We start from the raw sequence: 22,666 nt of genomic DNA, 5'->3' as shown, positions 1-22,666 counted from the left end.
TCACAGACTCTGCTCCTTTTGAACTCATTCATGGCCAGAGTGGCATCACAGACTCTGCTCCTTTTGAACTCATTCATGGCCAGAGTGGCACCCTTCTACAACTTTGTGATTGGTCACATACTCTGGGCAAGGTACAGAAGCCACTAAGGAATCAGCCAAGCCCTCTGCCTCCAAGTATGCAGTGCTCACTGTAGAGTCCTGTGCACAAGAGTGAGTTCTAGTCTCAGGCTGAGCATTTGTTCAATGCAAGCGGGGGAGGGGAAGGAACTCAAATTGCCCCTTGATTTCTGTTAAATGAATGAATGAATGAATGAACAAATGAGTTTTTTACTTTGACGTTTGTTTTTCTTACTGCCTTCTAGCCCCTACAGCTGACATTTTCAAGAGGAACACGGGGCCAGAAACGGGCTGGGCCTGGAGTAGCAGTCAATGACCTCAGCTCTGCTGTCCTGTGCTGGAGTCCGCTGTGGGAGGTCTCTGCTCCTCAGTTTCCTCACCCAACGGGATGCGGGTTGGAGGAAGATTCATCTCCTCATCTTCCTCCAGTGACAGGCTGGAGGAAGGTTATGCCAGCAAGCCCTGTGAGCTTTTAACACCCACTGGGAGCGGTGTCCCATGGCTCAGTCCTGGGATGAGGCCCTTTCATGTGGGCCTGAGGGAATGTTGGCTCCCTCAGAGTTCCCTGCTCAGGTGTGGTGGGAGCGGCAGTTGAATGGGACAGTTGAAGAGGAGGCTCCCAGCAGGCGGGACGAGGGGAACCGAGCCTGAGGTCTGCGGAGGAAGAGGCTGGTAAGAGCCATGGCTTCTGGCCGCTCTCCCTCCTCAGCTCCATCCCAGGAACTTGCTCATCCCCCGCCTAGGCAAAGCTCATCTCTCTTGCAATCGGTGCCCCCCAGTTAGTTCTGGGGGCCTTCTGTCACCCATCCTTAGGTCAGGCTGCAGGGACGACATGTAGGACCTTGTCTGGCCCTGTAAGAGGAAGCCTTGGTTTGGGGTTCCCAGAGGGGAACGAGGCCTGGGACAATTCTAGTTTAGGAGCCTTGTGGTATGTGAAAGAAAACAAAGAGAAACAAGACAGGATTTGATCATCGTGATGCACAGAAGCCTACATTGAAGAGTTAGGTCTTTCAGCCATGTGCATGTGCTCATGCATGCTCCCACAATACTGCTCACAATTAACCAAGAGATTGATTCTTTTGAAAAAGATCTTGAATTCACCTTGCATTACTACGTGGCTCTCATAGGTTTAAAACGAGAGTTCTTATCTTTTTGCAGTCATGGTAGACCATCTCTGTACTAAATGGATGACCTCATTTGGAGACACCGCCTCAAGCTATTATTTTAGGCTCTTTAGGGATGAGAGGTTTTGAGCAGACCGCCCTTGGCCTTTATGTTGCTTGTCTGTGACCTTCCCTCATCCCCTCCCACACCCCACAACTCTGACACCGGCTCCTCATCACTCAAGATTAATGTTTTAGGTTGGCTGACCATAGGGTGCTGGGGACAGCCAATATGGCTGATCAGTAGAAGGGAAGGGCCAGACTTGAGGAAAGCCATCTATAGCTTCTCCTCTGAACTAGGCAGCTTAGGTCTTGAAGGAAGTTGGGAGAGGGGATATGACACATTGGATACTTTAATTAATAATGGATTTATTGGGCTGGGGTGTAAAGCCTTGGGTTCAATTGCTAACACCAGAAAATTAGAGGGAGAGAGAGGCATGGAGGAGGGAAAAAGGGAGAGAGAAATGGAGGGGGAGGGAGAAAAAGGGAGAGGGGAGAGGAGGGATGGGGAGGGGTGCGGGGGAGAGAGAGGGTTTGTGGAGAGATGAGGACTGTAGCCTCTTATCTGGAAGGGTTTTTGGTGAAAGATGGAGCTGCCGAGGGTGGATGGAGTCCTGAGGAAGGACAGCCATTGTAGACGGGAAGCAATATCAGACGTCTGATCTGCACGTGCCCTTGTAAGTGTTCTGAGTTAGAGAGGCAAGATGTACAGAGCACAGGAGCAGGCAGAGAAGATGTTTCTTACAAAGCCTCCCTCTAGACATCTTTTCTCCTCCTGCTTTGAGCAGAGTCAAGGACACAGACAAACAAACACAGCATGAGGAGAACAACAGATAAGGGTTAGGCAGCCCAGAAGCTCAGGGCCAGGGGCCGGCAGTGGTGTTGCAAGCTGCCGCTCAGGGGAGCAGGGGCGCCTGTTTCTTGCAGTGTCTGATTACAGCTATGAGAGCTGTTGAGATTTTTTCTTCCAAGCAAGGAATCCTTTAAAGAAAATGTGCTACTCTTAATACATGTTTTCTGTGCACTGGAAAAAAAAAAATTGAACCATGCAGACCATATAAATGGACTTCTAAATTGTGTATGTTTGTGCTCTTTATTCTAAGTGGAGCCCTCTCTGCTTCTGCCTGCCCAGTATATTGAAGTTAGGTTAGGAACCCCCACCTGAAAACAGCAAGGGGCTCCAGGGATGGGTCACAGTCTCTTGCCAATCCTTAGGTGCTCCATCATGAATGATGGCTGCAGGGTCCCTGGCCTGGAAAGCTGCCTATCATCACGCCCTCCACCCCCATCAGCTGCTCCTGCCTCCCTGTGACTGCTGGCAAACAGATTCCTCACTCTAGGCAGCTTCCTGCTCCTGGCAAAGGATGGCGCGCCAGACGGAGAGACGTTACCCAAAGCACACTTCCTGATTTAAAGAGTCTCACTCCCCCCACCCTGGGCTGCCAATTTTAGTAAAATAGCGTTCCAGCTGCAGAGCTTCCACATTATCTTATGACATCTTAGCTCGGCAGTCCCTGTGGAGGAGTGTTCAAGGAAATGGCCTCCCAGTACCGATTTCCTGTGTACGGTCTTCTGTGGTGGGCGTCAGGGAGGTTGGCTTTTTGTGCTGGGCATCTTGGGATGTTTGACACCTTAGACAAGCTGCTGACAGGATCCTTCACCAGTTAAGAGGTGATCAAGAAACCAGAAGTCATATGTGAGGCAGGCTGAGTCTTGTCAGGATGGAAGAGCCAGAAGCTGAGACTGGACAAGGAAGGAATAAAGGCTGGGTGTGAGCCACCGCGATTGCCTTCAAATGGCAGAGGCATGTGTGTGGTCTTTCTGGTTCCTGAGATTCAAGCAAGGTTCACAGGGAAATGGCAGTCGGTTTCACAGAAGGAAAACAACGCATTCCCTCTAGGGTTCTTTCCTCTTAAAATGTTTAACTTTTCATTTTTAGATGATTTCAAATTCACAGAAAGGTGATAAGAATAATGATAAGAAATTCCAGCTATACTCAGACAAAATAACAAGCTGCTAGGATGCCTTTAATATTCTCTGTATGCATTATTTATTAGCACTGTCTGTGACCCCCGGACCCCTGTGCCCGCGCTCTATGCTAAAACTGCAGGTGTGCATCTCCATGCTTGGCTTTTACTATTATTATTGACACATTTGAAAGTCTCAGATAATTTGCTATATTTCCTCTGAATACTTATTTCTCAAGAATATGAATTCTTATATAACCAGAATCATCAAAATGATAAGTATCTTTAATCATTCCACAATCAAAATCAGGACATTCAACTTTAATCTAACGTGACTGCACAACCCACAGCCACATGCAAACTTCTTCGGTTGTCCCACTCATGTTCTTTAATTTTTTTTTTTTCCTTTTCAGCATGCCACACAGGACTGTGCATTGCTTTGAGCTGTCCCGTTTTGGTTTCCTCCAAGCAGGAATATTTCCTTGCTTCCTTTTTCTTCTATGATGCTAAGGTTCTCAGGAGCTCAGGCTAATTTTGTAGAGAGCTCCTGTGGGCCTGGGCTTCCCTTTAGATGAGATGATGCATTTTCTACATAAACACAATGTGAGGGCTGTCTGGAGCGATGGCTGGAGACTGTGGCCATGCTGGTTGAAGCATGTTGTCTTGGCCAGGAGGAGATTCTCATGCAAGAGGCTCTTTGCTGTGCTCAGTGTCTTCTAGATTCTGTAATACTCCTGAGCTCTTCCATCTTTTCTACCTGATTGCGCTCCTCCCTCTGAGCAGCTCACAGTGACCAGGGAGTGGACACGGAAAAGGCCCTCAGCCAGGGAGAGGTAGCAGGTCAGGGACCCCAGTGTGACTGTCACTCCTGCTGTGGCAGTAATGAGGGTGTGGCTGCAGGAGCAAGGCTGTGAATAGCGGCCGAGCCAGGCCCAGGTCTCTGCTTCATTTGGTGGTTGTAGCTGGATCACATTTGGTTGAGGAGACCAAGGTGAGAGACTTGCAGTGAAGGCAGGAAAGCCAGGAGAGGGCTACAGAGATGGAGCTTTGGGTAGAGAAGGCTGCGAAGGGCTTTCTGAGAAGCACCAGGGAAGCCTCATGGGAAAAACTTCCTGTGGCCTTTGCACAGGGACCCTGACAGACCGTTGGGTATTTCCTTTGTCTTATTCTCTCTCTCTCTCTCTCTCTGTCTCTGTCTCTGTCTCTGTCTCTCTCTCTCTCTCTCTCTCTCTCTCTCTCTCTCAGCTTATCATGTGTGCTTATTCACATAGGGTGATATGTGGGCCTAGTTCATTTGCCTTTAGTTTTAAGTGGTAATACACTGTGTTTGGAGTACACAGTTTGTCAAGCCATTTGCTTATCTGTGCATGTTGAAGATATGGCAAACGGCTGCTACAAACATTCTTGGAGGAGTCACTAAAGTATGTTTTCATGAGATTCCATTGTCTGTGGGCTGTTTGCTGGTGTGTGTGCTTTATATTGCATTTTGGTGTTGACACCAGTAAGCATGAGAGAAAAAAGATAACAGAGGCGGGAGAGAATTTGGGAGGGGAGTGAAAAGGAACTTGCAAATTTTAGGCTACTTTATGCACAATTGCTTAAGCAGGGAGACTGCATCATCTGCCAGGTGCATGCCTGATTGCTGTCTATGTTGATAAGATGATCTTGAACTTGACCAGATGATGCCAAATTGATTTATAAATTATTGGCACAATTTACTTTCTTACCAGCAGGGTTCCAGAATGGCTATACTCTTTACCTATACCAAGACCTACAACTTTTAGGCTTTATAATATTGCCTCTTGGAAGAATCAGAGGTAAATGTTATTGTGGTTTTAACATCACTACGGCTCAGAGACTGAGCATGTTTTCTTGTGTGTTTTAGAAAGAATTTGTTGTTGTTTTGAGATAGGCTCTCATTATGGAGAACTGACTGACCTCAAACTCAATCCTGACTTGTCCTCTCAGTACTGAGACTGCAGCTGTGTGCCACCACGCCCCTCAGTGTGGGGACTGCAGCTTTGTGGCACCACACCCAGCTTCATGTGTTCAGTGAGCTCGTCTGTCAGTTACCCAGCTACATCTTTTGTTTACCTTCCAAATTGAGTATTTATTCATTATTGCTCTATAGAAATCTTTCATAAATTCTATGCGCTAATTCTTTACAGTTAAAGGGTTGTATTTACATCAGCACGTTGCTTCTCTTAACATTTCATCAATGATGCCTTCTGATTGACAAGTTCAAGATTTCCATGTGGCGGCCTCAGTCAAGACTTCAGTTATGCTTTAGATTTGTCTTAAGAAACACTTCCTTCTCCAAAGCCCATTCATGTCTTTCCCTATATGTATGTCTTACCATTGGGGCTTTCCTTTCCCAGCCACTTTGCCTGTGTATTTATTTATCTCAGTGGTACTTTGGATTGACCCTAGGGCATGGTAGGCACCTCTAACACTGAGCTGTAGCTCCGGTTCTCTGCTGTTGTCATTACTTTTACTCTGACGTAGGGTTGTGCTAACCTGACCAGGCAGGACTTAAATCTGTGATCCTTCTGCCCCAAGCTTCAGAATAGCTGAGCTTACAGGCATCACCGCCACCACCAGCTGTACCTTCACGTTTAAAATGTGTCTCTCATAGGCAGCATATCACGGGAGCTTGCTTTTCTACTAACAGTCTCTTTATAGCTAATATAATTATTGGTATGCTTTAGTTTAAATCTATTAGCTTGCTTTTTTTTTTTGTCTTCCATTTATCTCTTATGGTTGTTGTTTTGTTTTTAAATTTTTCCATTCCTTATTGTCTGCTTTTAGGTGTTTGTGGGGTAGTCTACTATCTAGAGTCTCCCCGCTCCCCCCATGGCTTCTTAGCTTACACCTTACTTTGGTGTCTTTTTCTAGAATTTATGCTGTCCCGTGGTTTATAGTACAATGGTGCTATTGTGTGCTCATTTCTTCTTTCTTCGAGCATTTCTGTTTTAGACCTCTCAGATACTTGCCACTATCAATTCCAACGGACACATGTGCACCAAATAGGTAGTATGTACAGGGATGGGGCTAGGTGTTTCAGCACGGCTGTTAGCGAGAGAGACATGAAGCCCACAGTCTGTTTGGGTAAAAGGGAAAATTTCTCAGCAAAGCAGAGGTGTCATTTGAGCCTCAGAGTCTGGACAGGAATTGGACAAGTGAAGGAGGGCCAGATTGCTCCAGGTGTGTGCGCAAAGTCCCAGCAACAGTAGGAGGGATTGGCACTTTGTTCAGGGGACATTATTAATACATTCAGCCTGGCTGGAGCAGAGTGGGAGATTGTACATCTGGAGGGGGCAGGGCTCATATTAGCAAAAGGTTTAGCAACTTTGGAAATTTCTATTTTCTGATTGAATTAGGATTCTGGAGCTGTGTCTGTGGTATTCTGGTCATTAATATTCATTAACTGAATGAAGAGATTTTGAGCAGATCTACTGCACATAAAACATGTGCCTCTCCCATCCGATTTCATGTTTCAATTTCTACTTGGATTTTTCCTGTTTTAATAAAGCAGTTTTTGTTTTCTGATTTTGTTGTGAGGGAAAAAAAGTGTATCGTTCCAGAGGCATGCCTCTTGTGATATAGGACACATAAGCCATTTTTCCAGGGTTACCGCTGGAGGAAGAGGAGCAAGCTCCAGTTTCCCCAAGTCTGGACTGCCACAAGCAGGCTCTGCCATTCTCAGAGTAAGGAAGTCCTTCCCTTTTTCTAGCCTCAGTTTCCTCTTCATGATAGTGAGGAATCTGTCAAAGAGTCCATCTGCGGGGCCTCCTCCAGGGTGGGCCATTCCACAGCTTATCAGTCATTTACACCTTGATGAGAATTGCTTTCCTGTCTTTCTAGCCATGAGAACTTTCAGGGAGAACTCACGAGAAATTGAGCCCTGTGTGTATGTAACACTATGGATATGGCCTCCACTTAAGAGGGGCAGAAAGCATCTCAACACAGATTAGCAGTAAAAGGACATTTATTTCTTCTACCTGGGAAGAAGGATGTCACAGGAACTCAGGACAAGCTCATGGGTAGGCTCCAGAAAAGGACAGGACCTGATTAAAATAAGAAGAGCCTGCTGTGGGAACTCCACAAATGGTGCAGCTCATCTGTAGGCCAGGCAGACACAGAATATTTGTTCCTCACTTGAGTTACAGGTTTTTATGGTTGGCATTGGCCACAGAATCAATGGAAACATGGACTTGTCAAGATGTGGCTGGTCCAGAAGAGTGGCCTTGTTGAAGTTTTTTGCCCACTGGTTGTCTAGGTGAAGGGGACGTGGATGCATAAGCTCCTGGAAGGATCTGGACAAATAAAGGTGTGCATGTATGGCAGAATTCACTCACACTGAAAAAGCAAAACGGTTTTTTCTGAGATTGCCTTGCTGGACTGAGAACCAGCCTTGTCGATATCTTGACCCTCACTGAAATCTCACAGGAGGATCTAGGGCTCCCAGCCAGCTCGAGATTGGATGAGAAGAGGAAAGAGATAAGCCTACTCAAAATATAGGTGAAGGGGTGTTGGTGTGTCTGGCCACAGTCCTGCATAGATGCTGAGACTAATGGGTAAAACCACATCCAAGGGCTCAAAGCAAGTGAAGAGGTCTGGGCACAACAGTGGCTTTTTGACTCTACTCCCAATATCTCCATTTCTCAGTGAGCCTTCTCCATCTTCATCTGCAGAGTGAAACTGTCCCAAAGCCAAGAGCCTAGGGCTCCCCAATACCATCAGGATGGTGGGTGAAGGCCCCTACCTCTTCTCAGACCTGGATCGACGAGGCCAGCGGAGATCCTTTTTTGAGAGATATGATCCCAGCCTGAAAACCATGATCCCAGTGCGACCCTGTGCAAGGTGAGCCAGGAGGAAGACTGAGGTGGGCAGGGCCCCCAGGGATCCCAACCTTTGCTTTCCATGTGCCCCTCCTTATGTCTGTCCTTGTATTCATCCATCCAGCCACACAGACACTCATTTATGGATCCCTAACTTCTTGACTCCTCCTCTGACCAGAGAGAGGAAGACAGCTCATGTTACAGGAGCTTTCCTTGTGCAGGGATGGCTCATAAAGTTTATACACTGTTCATTCAGTTTTTTCCCCTTTCTTTCTTCCTTCCTTCCTTCCTTCCTTCCTTCCTTCCTTCCTTCCTTCCTCCTCCCTCCCTCCCTCCCTCCCTCCCTCCCTCCCTCCTCCTCCCTCCCTCCCTTCCTCCCTCCCTCCCATGAAAATCAACCAAACATGGCATATCAAGTTGCAGTGAGACTAGGCACTTCCCCCAGTAGTAAGGCTTGGACAAGGCAACCAAGTAGGAGGAATAGGGTCCCAAAAGCCATCAGAAGAGTCAGGAAGAGCTCCTGTTCCCACTGTTAGGAGTCCCACAAGAAGATCAGGCTACACAACTGTAACATATATGCAGAGAGCCTAGGTCGGTTCCATGCAGGCTCTTTGGTTGTCAGTTCAGTCTCTGTGAGCCCCCCATGAGCCCAGGTTAAGTTGGTTCTATGAGTTTTCTTGTGATGTCCTTGACCCCTCTAGCTCCTAAAATTCTTCCTCCCGCTCTTCTGCAGACGTCCCCAAGCTCCACCTAGTGTTTGACTGTGGGTCTCTGCATCTGCTCCCATCAGTTGCTGGATGATGCCTGATGACAACTGGGCTAGGCGCCAATCTATGAGTATAGCAGAATATCATTAGGAATCATTTCATTGACTTTTTTTTTTTTTGCCAGTTGTGTTTGGCTTTATCCTACATCTCTGGGCTCTCCAGCCTCTGAATACTGGCCCTGTAGGCAGTGTCAGGGGTGGCCTCCTCTCATGTCATGGGTCTCCAGCTGGACCAGTCATGATTGGCCACTCCCACAGTTTCTGTACCACCTTTTTCACAGCACATCTTGTAGGCAGGACAAATTGTAGGTGTGGCTGGGTTGGTGTCTTGCCTGGTCACAGGAGATGGCCAGTTCAAGCTCCATATCCCCGATTGCTAGGAGTCTTAGCTAGGGCCACCCTCATAGATTCCTGGAAGTTTCCATTACACTAGGTTTCTAGCTCATCCTCAAGATGCCCCCAAATTCCAATCATCCCCCCTCCACCCCCCTACCACCTGATCCCTTCTGTTCCCACCCACACCAGCCTCCAGTCCACCCACGATGTCTATTCTATTTCCCCTTCCCAGGGAGATTCACACCTCCTCACACCTTGAGCCTTCCTTGTTACCTAGCCTCTCTGGGTCTGTGGGTTGTACAACTAATATCTACTTATGAGTGAGTGCATACCATGTTTGTCTTTCTGTGTTACCTCACTCAGGATGATTTTTTTCTAGTTCCATCCATTTGCCTGCATTTTTTATGATTTTTTAAACAACTGAGTAATACTCAATTGTATATACCACATTTTTTTTATCCATTCTTCATTTGAGGGACATGCAGGCTGCTGCCAGTTTCTTGCTATTAGAAATAAAGCAGCTATGAACATAGTTGAGTAGCCTTTAGGTATATGCCCAGGAGTGGTGTAGCTGGTCTTGAGGTAGATGGATTACCATTTTTCTGAGAAACCACCATGTTGATTTCAAAAGTGGCTGTACAAGTTTGCACTCCCACTAGCAATGGAGGAATGTTCCCTTTACTTCACATCCTTTCCAGCATGAGCTGTCACTTGTGGTTTTGATCTTAGCCATTCTGACAAGCGTAAGATAAAATCTCAGAGTCTTTTTAATTTGCATTTCCCTGATGGCTAAGGATGTTGAACATTTCTTTAGGTGCTTCTTGGGCATTTAAGATTCCTCTTTTGAGGATCCTCTGTTCAGATCTGTACCCCACTTTAAAATTGGATTATGTGGTTTTTTTATGTTTAATTTCTTGAGTTCTTTATATATTTTATAAATTAGCCCTCTGTCAGATTTGGGGTTGGTGAAGATCTTTTCCCATTCTGTAGGCTGCCATTTTGTCCTATTGATGATACCTTTTGCCTTACAGAAGCTTTCCAGTTTCTTGAGGTCTCCTTTGTTAATTGTCAGTTTTGGTGTCCAAGCTATTGGTGTTCTGTTCAAAAATTTTCTGCTCTGTCAGTGCTTTCAAGGCTGTTCCCCACTTTCCCTTTTATGAAGTTCAGTGTATCTGGGTTAATATTGAGGTCTTCAATTCATTTGGACTTGAGTTTTGTGTGGGGTGATAAATATGGAGCTATTTGCATTCTTCTACATGCTGACATTCAGTTAGACCAGATAATTTTGGCTTCTTTGTAAAAATTCAGGTGTCCATAAGTATGTAGATTTACATCTGGGTCTTTGATTCCATTCCATTGATCCTTTTGTCTGCTTTTATTCCAATACCATGTGGTTCTTATTACTATTGCTCTGTAATAGAGCTTGAAATCAGGGGTGGTGCTACCTCCAGAAATTCTTTTATTGAGTAGGACTGTTTTAGTAATCCTGGGTTGTTGTTGTTTTGTTTTGTTTTTCCATATGACATTAAGTATTATTCCTTCAAGTCTATAAAAAATTGTGTTGGAATTTTGATGGGAAATCTTGCATTGAATTTGTAGATTGCATTTGGTAAGATGGCCTTTCTTACTATGTTAATCCTACTGATCCATGAGCATAGGAGATTGTTCGATCTTCTGATATATTCTCCAATTTCTTTCTTCAAAGAATTGAAGTTCTTGTCATGCAGGTTGTTCACTTGCTTGGTTAGAGTCACACCAAGATGTTTTATATTATTTAAGTCTATTATAAAGGGTGTTGATTCTCTGATTTCTTTCTCAGCCCACTTATTGTTTGTATATAGGAGGGCTACTTTTTTGTGTGTTTGTTTTTTTGAGTTAATCTTGTATCTAGGCACTTCACTGAAGGTGTTTATAAGCTGTAGGAGTTCCCTGGTAGAGCTTTTGGGGTCGCTTATGTATCCTATCATATCATCTGTGAATAATAATACTTTGACTTTTTCCTTTTCAGTTTATATCCCCTTGATACAATTTGTATCTCCTTTAGTTGTCTTATTGCTTTAGCTAGCAACTTCAAGTACTATATTGAATAGATATGGAGAGAGTGGACAGCCTTGTCTTATCCCTAATTTTAGTGAAATTGCTTTGAGTTTATCTCCATTTAATTTGATGTTGGCAATTGGCTTGCCATATTTTGCCTTTATAATGTTTAGGTATGTCCCTTGTATCCCAGCTCTCCCAAAGACTTTTATCATGAAGAGGTGTTGGATTTTGTCACAGGCCTTTTCAGCATCTAATGAGATGATATTGTGGGTTTTTTTTCTCTCAATTTGTTTATATGGTAGATTAGACTGACAGATTTTCATATGTTGAACCATCTCTGCATCTTTGGAATGAAGCCTACTTGATCATGGTGAATGATCTTTTTGATGTGTTTTTAGATTTGGTTTGCAAGTATTTAATTGAGTTTTTACATCAATGTTCATGAGTCAAATTGTTATGTAATTCTCTTTCTTTGTTGAGTGTTTGTGTGGTTTGGGTATCAATGTGACTGTGGCCTCATAGAAAGGATTTGGTAATGTTCCTTCTGTTTCTATTTTGTGAAATAATTTGAGGAGTATTGATTAGCTCTTCTGTGAAAGTCTAGTAGAATTCTGTGCTAAAACCATCTGGCCCTGGGCTTTTTGTTTGTTTGTTTGTGTTGTTTTTGTTTGGGAGACTTTTGAAATGCCTTCTATTTTCTTAGGGGTATTTATAGATCTACTTAAACTGTTTATTTGATCTTGATTTAACTTTGGTAAGTGGTATCTATCAAGAAATTTGTCCATTTCTTTTAGATTTTCCAATTTTGTAGAGTACAGGTCTATAAAGTATGACCTAACGATTCTTTGAATTTCCTCAGTGTCTGTTGCTATGTTTCCCTTTTCATTTCTGATTTTGTTGGTTTGGATATTCTCTCTCTGTCTTTTCCTTTGTTTGGATGAGGGTTTGTCTTTCTTGTTGCTTTTCTAGAAGAACCAACTCTTTGTTTCATTGATTCTTTGTATTGTTCTCTTTTGTTTCTGTTTTGCTAATTTTTCAGCTCTCAGTTTGATTATTTCCCGCTTGTCTACTCCTCTTGGATATGTTTGCTTCTTTTTGTCCTAGAGCTTTCAGGTGTGCTGTTAAGTTGCTAGTATGAGATCACTCCCGTTTCTTTATGAAGGCACTAGTGCTATGAACTTTCCTCTTAGCACTGCTCTCATGTGTCTCATAATTTTGAGTACGTTGCGCACTCATCTTAGAATTCATTGAATTCTAAGAAGTTTTCAATTTTTTTTTCTTATTTCTGCCTTAACCCAGTGGTCATTCAGTAGAGAGTTGTTCAGTTTCCATGAGTTTGTAGGTTTTCTGTTGTTTCTGTTGTTGTGGAAATCCAGATTTAATTCATGGTGGTCTGATGGGATACAGGGGGTTATTTCAATTTTCTTTTATCTGTTGAGACTTGCTTTATGACTAAGTATGTTGTCAGCTTTGGAGAAGGTTCCATGTGGTGCTGAGAAGGCATATTCTTTTGTGTTTGGGTGAAATGTTCCATAGATATCTGTTAGGTCCATTTGAATCATAATATCTGTTAGTCCCATTATTTCTCTGTTTAGCTTCTTTCTGGATGACCTGTCTGTTGGTAAGAGTGTGGTGTTGAATTCTTCCACTATTAATGTGTGGGCTTTGTTGTGTGATTTCAGCTTTAGTAATGTTTCTTTTACAAATGTGGGTGCCCCTGTGTTTGGGTCATAGATGCTCAGAACTGAGACATCATCTTGGTGGATTTTTCCTTTGATGAGTGTGATGTGTCCTTCCCAATTTTTTTTTTTTTTTGATTAAATTGGGTTGGAAGTCTATTTTGTTAGATATTAGAATGGCTGTACCAGTTTGCTTCTTGGGTTCATTTGCTTGGAAAATCTTTTTCTAACCCTTTACTCTGAGGTAATATCTATCTTTGATGTTGAAGTGTGTTTCTTGTATACAGAAGAAGGATGGATCCTGTTTTTGTATCCATTCTGTGTCTCTTTATTGGGGAATTGAGTTCATTGATATTGAGATATATTAGTGACCAATGATTGTTAGTTCCTGTTATTTTGTTGTTGTTGTTGGTAGTGTGTGTTTTTCCCTTTGGTTTTGTTTGTGTGCAACTATTTATTTCTTGTGCTTTCTTGGGTATAGTTAATATACTATAGTTGGAGTTTTCCGTCTAGTACCTTCTGAAGGGCTATCCTGTTTTAATTTGACTTTGTCATGGCATATCCTATTTTCTCCATCTATGGTGATTGAAAGTTTTGCAGGTAGTAGTTTAGGCTGGAATCTGTGGCCTCTTAGAGTCTGCAAGACATCTGTCCACACCCTTCTGACTTTTAAAGTCTCCATTGATAAGTCGGGTATAATTCTAATAGGTCTGCCATTAAATGTTATTTAGCCTTTTAACATCACAGCTTTTAATTTTCTCTCTCTGTTCTGTTTGTTTAGTGTTTTGATTATTTTGTGTCAAAGGGACTTTCTTTTCTGAACCAATCTATTTGGTGTGCTGTAAGTTTCTTGTATCTTTATAGTCATATCCTTCTTTAGGTTAGGACATTTTTCTTCTATGATTTTGTTGAAAATATTTTTCAGGACTTTGAGCTGAAATTCTCCTTCTTCTATTCCTATTATTCCTAGGTTTGGTCTTTTCATAATATCTCATATTTCATGGATATTTTGTGTCAGGGATTTCTTGGATTTAACATTTTTGTTGACCTTTGTATGTATTTCTTTTATCCTGTCTTCTACACCTGAGATTCTCCCTTCCATCTCTTGTGTTCTGTTGGTGAGGCTTGCATCTGTAGTTCCTGTTCACTTACCTAGGTTTTCCAACTCCTGAATTCCCTCAGTTTGTGTTCTCTTTATTGCTCCTGTTTCTACTTTCGGCTCTTGAACAGTTTTATTTACTTCCTTCACCTGTTAGTGTTTTCCTGTACTTCTTTAAGGGATTTGCTCATTTCCTATTTAGATTGATTTAAGGTCATTTTTTGTGCTTCAGCTATGTTGGAGTATCCAGGGCTTGCTGTAGTAGGATGGCTGGGCTCTGGTGGTGCCATATTGCTCTTGGTGTTATTGATTGTGTTCTTACACTCACCTCTAGTCATTTGGGTTTGGGGTTATCATAGGTTTAGGTGCTAATTTCTGAGCTTATCTTTGTTGGATGGATGCTTTCCCCCCTTGCTTTCTGTTTTCTCTCTGGTCTTCTGGCCCCAGTGGCCTGTGGTTCTGGTGACCAGCCAGCCAGTCTTTGTGTTCAGTAGTGTATCTCCACTGGGGTTTTGGTGGCCTGCGTGACCTCTGGGGTTTGGAGTGCTCACATTGCCTCTGGGGTTCTGGAGTTCTGGATAGTGGTATGGCCTCTGCAGTTCCTAGTACCTGGGGTTCCTGGGTTTCTTAGTACTGGTGTGGCCTCTGGTAGGCAGGAATCTTCTGCCATGGTTGTAGGCCAGGATATCTCAGTCTTTATTTTTTTATTTTAAATTTTCATTTATTTAACATAATGTCTTTATTGATTCTTCTGGAATTTCACATCACGCACCTTAATTCCGCTCACCTCCTGGTCCTCCCATATTCTCCTCTCACCCCTACAGCACCCCCTCCAAGAAAATTAAAAAAAAATCAAACCAAAGCAAAGCAAGCAAACAAACAAAAACCAAAACCAATCTCTTCATTTTTTCTTCTTCTCCAACACCTCTTCATTCATCCTGGTGGCATCAGGAGTGGTGTATCACACAGTCTACCCTTTTGTCCCATCAGCTTGACTGGCAAATGCTCACTGGTTTAAGGCCTCTGGTTTCTGGTACACCATCCTCACTAGATCCTCACCAGAACTCCTCTGGAATATCCTGTGGCCTCCTGTGGCTTGGAGATCTTGCCAGTATTGTTCTAGTCCCTTCACAAGCTCCAGCAGGTCCTAGATGGGGTAGATGCTAGGGTGGGTCAACCCAAGGCCTGGCTGTGGGCCCAGGTGGTGGCCAAGCTGGTCATTCTGGGCCACTGGGGCCATCTTCCTCAAATGAGGGGGTGGAGTCAGCTCCCATATGCCCATGCCATCAGGTGTCCATCTCCTGTGGTGAGGGATGACATCTCTCCTGAGAGCAGGGGTCAGCTCTCCTGTGAGGGTCAGGGCCAGCTCTCTTGCTGCAGTGTCCAGTGAGAGGCAGGGCCAGCTTTCCCTAGGCCAGCAAAAGGCAGGGCCAGCTCAGCATGGCCCTCTGATTTCATCATGCCTGCTTCCTATGGCCCCCTGAGGTGACATGGACCACAGACATAAACACACAGTTCATCTGCAGCTGGATCATGGACACAGACATGGCCCTGGGCAGCAACTTGGGCCCAGACAACATCCTGGCTCCAGGTGAAAGCACTGGCCACTCAGATTGAGCTGGCTCTGGCAGTATATCCTTGATTTTTAACAAACTGCCTCACTATTTATCAGCTGAAAGCATTTTTTTTCAGCTTACAATTATACAGGTAACTCATAAAATAAAGCAACCTGGACTGGCATGGTTTGGGTAGTTTATCTGGTCTTGATCAGATTTACTCAGGCATATGCTGGGCAAGGTGCCTGTGCTTCTGAGGGTTGACCAAAAGGAAATTGACTGGGAAAATAGAGACAACTGGGCCATGTAGTCACTCAGCCTCTAGAAGACTTCCAAGAAAATGAGTAGATGTAGTTGGACCTTTTTGTCAGGACCACCAGCTCCCCAGTAATGACATGGAGACTTGTTATTAATTATAAATGATAGGCCATAGCTTAGCCTTGTTACTATCTAGCTCTTACAACTTAAATTAGCCCATATCTTTTAATCTATGTATTGTATTGTCATGTGGCTCATGGCTTCACCTGTCCTCCAGCATGTCTTGCTTCCTCTGCCTCTCCTGGAGACCCCACTTTTCTTCTCCCCAGCATCGTCTGTGTCTGATTGACTGTCCTGCCTCTACCTCCTGCCTAGCTAATGGGCATTTAGCTTTTTATTAAACCAATAAGAAGGTGTCTTGGCAAAGACACATCTTCACAGTGTACAAAAAGATTATTCCACAACAGTGGATGCAGGCAGGACATCTTTAGACTTATGCTCAGGCCAGCACTCCACTTTTACTGCATTCTGCACACCAAAGTGAGCTGCAGGGCATCTCAGATTCAGGGTGAGGGAAATAGACTCTACCTTTTGCTGACATGAGCTGCAAGACAACACCAAGTGTCAGAGAGTCAGAGAGTAGGTCATTTCTAAACTCTAGGATAGTATCTCAGGCAGCCTGACTTCCAAACACATATACTCAGTAGTTTGGTATATTATTTTATACATCATTAACCACAAGACTAGAAACTGCAGCCTTTTCTGAGCACAGAGGTCCAACTGGCATCTCTTGGGATTATAGCATGTCTCAAATTTTGTTTAGTTTTGACAATCTCTCTCTCTCTCTCCTTTCTCATACACATATATTCCATTTTGGTTATATTCATTCCACATATTTTTCAATTTTTATGTTGTAAGTACCATATCCTGGGCTACCAACATGACATTGCTGATTGTGAAGTTGGAGAGATGTACAGTGGCTCCCCACTCCTGGATATTCCCACCACAAAGATAGTAAATGAATCTGAGGAACTCCTATAAGGATATGGACAGTGGTATAAATGCTCACTTCAACAGTGTGCTTGTTAAAATTGGAACAGTCTGTATGGACCCCATGCAGGATGACATGCAAATTAATGCAACATTCTGTAGTTGTTTTTTTTTTTTACATATAATCTAATAAATGTATTAAAAATTATAACAAAAAATGGTGGAAATAGGTAGTGCTAAACTTTGGGTATGGTTACCTTTGATTTCAGGACAATATAGTTAAATGTCTGTTACTCAAGTTTGAATATTGGCTGTGTTTAATGGCTGACCTGCATATTCCCTGAACATTCACCATCTGTTCTCCTGAACTGGGGTAAGCTAGACCAAGAACTACCCAAAGGGCTAATGAATGTAAACTCCAGGGTCCACACATGACTGTGATTATCATGGTGGTTACAGATTCAAGCCAGGGTATCAGGGCAATGAGCCCAGCACCCAGGAACATGAGAATACCATTTGCTCTAGGTTGGCACCCAATCCTGTGGATGATGCTGGCCTGCTGTCCTTTGCCACATTTTCCTGGCTCACACCTGTGATGATTCAAAGTTACAAGCACACGCTGACTGTGGAGACCCTGCCCCCAATATCACCATATGATTCATCTGACATCAACGCCAAGAGGTACCAGGGTCACCAAGGGGAGGGCATTGTAAGCAAGGGATCCCAAGAGTTCTTTTACATGCTTCTGTGTCCCCTGTGGAAACTGACACCTTTGGGAGCTGCTGACCCTTCTCAGTAGCTGTTCACTGAGATGTGGGTTGAAATGCCTGCACTTTGACCCGGTCTCTAGGGAAAGTATGGCTGGGTAGAAAGGACACAGGGAACTTCAGTGTGAGGCTGAGAGCTAGAGGGGCAGCACTGTGGACAGTTCATGGGGGACTTGCTTGACTTTGTGCTGTTTAGGCCTCACCTTGGCTGCTGCATGAAGCTCTAGGCATCATTTCTGGCTTTATTATTTTTTTAAAAAATATCATCATTGTATGTCTGCATTGCAAACTGCCTATATATTAACCAATTTTGACTTGTAAAAATGTACCACTGGTCTAAACTAATTGATGTTAGTTGTAGTTTAGCAACGTTTAAGCAGTAAAACTATTTCCCACCATGTTTCTGTTCCCCTACCAGAGGCAGGTACCATTAACATGTTGGTAACCCTGCTCAGATTTCTTTTCTACTCTCTGCAACCATAACCTGTGCAACCACTGTTTGCAGAAATGCCTCATCTGCTTTTCCTCTCACAGGCCACCTTTTTCTCTCTGTGAGACAGGCTCTTACTGTGTCATCTTGGCTGGCCCAGGACTCACTCTGTAGACCAGGCTGGCCTAGAACTCAGAGAGTTTCACCTGCCTCTGCCTCCCAAGTGCTGGGATTAAAGGTGTGCGCCACCATACCCAGTCCAGGCTATGCTTTTTATGCTGAAGTTAAAACATAGAACATGGAGCTGAAGAGATGGCTCAGTGGTTAAGAACACCAAGGCCCAAAGTTCAATTCCCAGCACCCACAACTGTATGGGATCCAATTCCCTCTTTGGGTGTGCAGCTGTATATGCAAACAAAACACCCATATACATAAAATAAATAAATCTTTAAAAAAAATTAAACATACTGTGAGGCTGCCACCTTGTTCTTTTCAGTTGAAAATTTATAGACTTCTCATCTGCACAAAAACTCCAATCTCATTCATGCTGTGCTTTTAACATGCTGAGTGTTTTGCCTGCATGTCTGTATGAGCATCATGCACATGCTTGCCGCCAGAGGAGGTCAGAAGAGAGTGTCAGATCCCCTGGAAGTGGAGTTACAGATTGCTGTGAGCTGCCATGTGGGTGCTGAGACTCAAGCCTGCCTGAGTCCCCTGGGAGAGCCACAAGTGCTCTTAACTGCCCCCATCTCTCCAGTCCCAAATTCCATTCTTCCTGATACTTGCATTGAAATGGGTTCTGAGGACCTATAATGCCCTGACCAAGGTCCTCAAAACTGCTACCTTTCTTTGTCTTGGCCACATGGTCCAAAGTATGACACATCCTGGAATATATACTGTAGCATGAATCTTAAAAGTTCTCACTGGATCCTCAGCTGAGCTTGTTTCCTCAGACTGGAGGCCTCTGAGTCCTCATCCAGAATGGGTCTCAGCTGAACTGTGCTAGAAGCCTGAAAGCTTAACCAGCCAAATAAATGCTTAACCAGCCAAATGCTTCTAGTTTCTGGTCCTCCTATGCCTTATACACCTTTCTGCTTTCTACCACCACTCCCTGGGATTAAAGGCTCGCTTTCTGAGATTAAAGGCGTGAGTCACCATGCCTGGCTGTATCCTTGAACACATGGATTTCTGCCTCTGGAATGCTAGGATTAAAGGCATGTGCTACCACTGCCTATCTTTTATGTTTAATATTGTGACTGCTCAGTCTCTGACCCCAGATAAGTTTATTAGCATGCACAATATTTGGAGGAACACAATACCACAATATACTAAAGGGGCTGAGTACAAGCTATGGTCTTGAAGTTGCTTCTAGGGGAAGAATTGCCCTGAAGAAATCTCAGCTACTGCTAACTTCTCTACAGTCTTGAGAAGGTTTCCAGGGAACCTGGAGGGGCTACACCAGCGTCTGTGTGCTGCTAGATTTTCCTTCTAGCTTTCTAGCTAGTGTTTCCCACTAGGGATTTTTTTTTTTCAATTGTTTCCTGCCCAACATCAACTGCCCCTTTTTTCTTAGCTGATTTCACTCAGGCAAGGAGATTAAGCACCAAATAAATGATGTGCCCAGCTTCACCCCGGGCCTCTCTTCTAGAATCTGAACTCCATAGGTCCAGCATTGGCAGCACTTGGATGCCTCACATATTTCAATATCTAAAGTGCAGGGTGTTTCGTTTGGGTTTGTATGAATGTAGGATTTTCTTTTCTTTTTTTTTCTTCTGCCCATGTATCGAATACATAGCTTCATCCAGGCTAGGCGAGAGTTGAAAGTTTCATTCTTGACCCTCAGCCCCACCTCTTAGTACTCTTCCTCTTTCCCTCTCCATTCTCACGGTTGCTAAGACTGGGAAACTGGCTTCTACCCTTGGTCCCCATTCTCTTCCCTCCCACATCTAATCCACCGAAGAGTCCTGTTGTCACCCCTAGCTACCTGTCCTTGAACCCCCCTTTAACTTGCCAGCACTGTGCCTCTGGCCTGATGCCCCTCACGTCCTGTGTGATCTTTTACCTTTGCTTTGAGTATCATACTGCTAGCAAATTATTTCACTGCACTGACCTAAAGACCAGCAGTTGTCTTTCTTGCTCTTAGAACATGGCACCACCGAGGTGCCTTCCTGAGGCCCGTGAAGTCTCACGAGAGTCTGTGCAGCCTTGCTTTCTAGCATCCTTTGCTTCATGTGCCATAGACCTGTTGTGCAGGACTCCTTTCAAATCTTTGAAATGGACAATGTTTTTTGCTTCCTTGAAACGAAGTCTTTCTGCATAGCCTAGTCTGACTTAAAACTTCAAATTCCCCTGCCTCAGCCTCCAAAGTACTTGGATTATAGGCACGTACCATAATAACTTGCTAAAAGGAAAGACAGCTTTTCCCCCTGGGAGAAGAACTTTTAACTCTCCATTGCCCCTGTCGTCTTATGGTTATATTAGGGATGTTGTAGCCGGAGCCTGGGGAAGGAAAGATTTGGGTGGTGCCTAGCGCAGACATTATCAGCAGCTGTGTTGGGCATCACCTCCTTCCCCACCCCACCCCTACTAGTTACCTTCCCCGGGGGAAGAAGAAGAAAGCGAATGAACATTACTTGCCCAAAGGCACCACTTAACGGGATGAGGCTGTGGCAGGCACCTTTGCAAGAGCTGACTCACCAAAGCAGTTCCAGATGATAGGTGACATGGACTGCCTGTCCTTTTCTCTTCCCTTTCTTTCACTGCAGATTTCAAATCCTCTGGGATGAAGAAATTAAGAGGGTGGGGCCTGAGCAGGCCTCTCTGGGCCGCGTGGTATGGAAATTCCAAAGGACTCGTGTGCTGATGGATGTTGTAGCCAACATCCTGTGCATCATCATGGCAGCCTTAGGGCCGGTGAGTGGGGCTGGCTCTTCTGAATTGTCTCCTAGGTCCCCAGCTGGGCAAAGCATGTCCTTAGTCACTTTCTCTAAGAGCTGGTGGCTTCAGTGCATTGTCTTTATTTCTGTGCTCCTTGGGGGTGAGTTTTCATAAAGCCAGTCCTTGTCAAGTGCAGCCACCACCACTGAAAGTAATGGAAAATTCTGCCTGTAAAGTCAGTTTGCTGTCGTTTGAGGCCTCTTGTGTGGAGCTCCATCCAGCAGCCCTCCCTTCTCTTCACCACACTGTTTTACAGACAGTTCTCATTCACCAAATCCTCCAGCATATTACCAGCATTTCCTCCGGACACATCGGGGTTGGCATCTGCTTGTGTCTGGCCCTTTTTGCCACCGAGTTTACCAAAGTCCTCTTTTGGGCCCTTGCCTGGGCCATAAATTACCGCACAGCGATCCGATTGAAGGTGGCCCTCTCCACGCTCGTTTTCGAAAACCTGCTGTCCTTCAAGACGTTGACTCACATCTCTGCGGGCGAGGTAAGCAGGGCTGGAAGGACCGTACACCTGAAAAACTGGTCCTCTTTCTGTGAGTGTGTGGGCTGTGCTTCCTGGGTGGAGCACTGGCCTCCTTTTCACCTGTTCGTATCCTGCCCATCACATCACCTCACCTCCCCTGCTAAGTGAGGAGGTGATGACTCAAAATACAAGAGGAATCGAGACAGAGGAGGGCTACAGAACTTGGAAAGCTGGCACTGAGGTCGAGGGTGATATTATTCAAGCCCTTTGATTATAGTGAGGACAATAAAACATTATAGAGCACACTATAGACATTTGATAAAACTGATGGACAAGCTAAGTATAGTGCATGCCTGTAATCCTAGTACTCAGGAGATGAAGAAGCACTGGAAAATTGAGGCTAGCCTGGGCTATGTAGTGAGAACTTGTTCCCTTCTGGAAAAAAAAATATTCCAATTGTGTAAGCTCTCTGGCACCAAAGATAGAATACAGAAACATATGCATCGTCCTGCAGAGTTGACATTTTCTTAAGCCCTTAATCTTTAGTAATAAAATCCTTGCTTCTTATTCAGGAAAAACTCCCTAGTCAAGGAAACCCCACATGGTATTTGGTGAAAGGACTCGTTTCTCTTTCCCAGTCACTCCTTCGTGTATTGCAATCATCTTATGTCAATTATGAGTGATTTCGCATGGAAGAAACAAGGGCTGGGGACAGAGCTCTGTTAGCAGACTGCTTGCCTCCCATGTACAGAGCCCTGGGTTCCGGCCCCAGCACCACATGAACCAGGTGTGGTGGTTCATGCCTGCAGTTCCAGCACTTAGAAGGTAGAGGCAGGAGGGTCAGAAACTCAAGGTCATCCTTAGCTACACTGCAAATCTGAGGTTGGCCTGGAATATACAAGACTCTCTTTTCTTTTCTTTCTTTCTTTCTTTTCTTTTTTTTTTTTTTTTTAAAAAAAAAAAGCAAATAAAGGAATTGATCTCACTTTATCTTAAAGAAGTTTGGAAGAAGGCAATTCAGGGCTTGGGGGAGGGTGGCTTTGGGAGCCTTCCCTTCATCTTCTTATCATGTGTCTCTCCTAACGACTCAGGATGGTTGCAAGAGATCCAACCACTCCAACCTTTTCAGAAAGTCAGCGGGAGGGAGAGAAAAACACAAATAATGAATCGTCCCGGAGCTGAGCTTAGTTTTCTTTACAAATTCTTCCCCAGGTCTCATTCTGCCCTTTGGCTTACACATCACTTTCA

The 22,666-nt window shown here is 44.3% G+C and overlaps 1 protein-coding gene across 1 annotated transcript in view; it reads left to right on the top strand.

Annotated features, from left to right (window-relative positions):
- Positions 1–404: 404 nt before the first annotated feature.
- The window catches only part of Abcc12 (ATP binding cassette subfamily C member 12), a 77,172-nt gene continuing 54,910 nt past the window's right edge, over positions 405–22,666 (top strand). Inside the window, 5 exon segments of the mRNA XM_028893987.2 lie at positions 405–789; positions 7,942–8,110; positions 17,338–17,493; positions 20,775–20,922; positions 21,203–21,439. Coding sequence (XP_028749820.1) covers positions 7,992–8,110; positions 17,338–17,493; positions 20,775–20,922; positions 21,203–21,439 — 660 coding nt within the window. The 5' untranslated portion in view covers positions 405–789; positions 7,942–7,991.

The sequence above is a fragment of the Peromyscus leucopus genome, chromosome 5 (genome assembly GCF_004664715.2).
Source record: "Peromyscus leucopus breed LL Stock chromosome 5, UCI_PerLeu_2.1, whole genome shotgun sequence".
Classification (NCBI taxonomy): domain Eukaryota; kingdom Metazoa; phylum Chordata; class Mammalia; order Rodentia; family Cricetidae; genus Peromyscus; species Peromyscus leucopus.
Note: the sequence above shows the minus strand (reverse complement) of the source record. Positions and strands in the feature narration are given on the sequence as shown.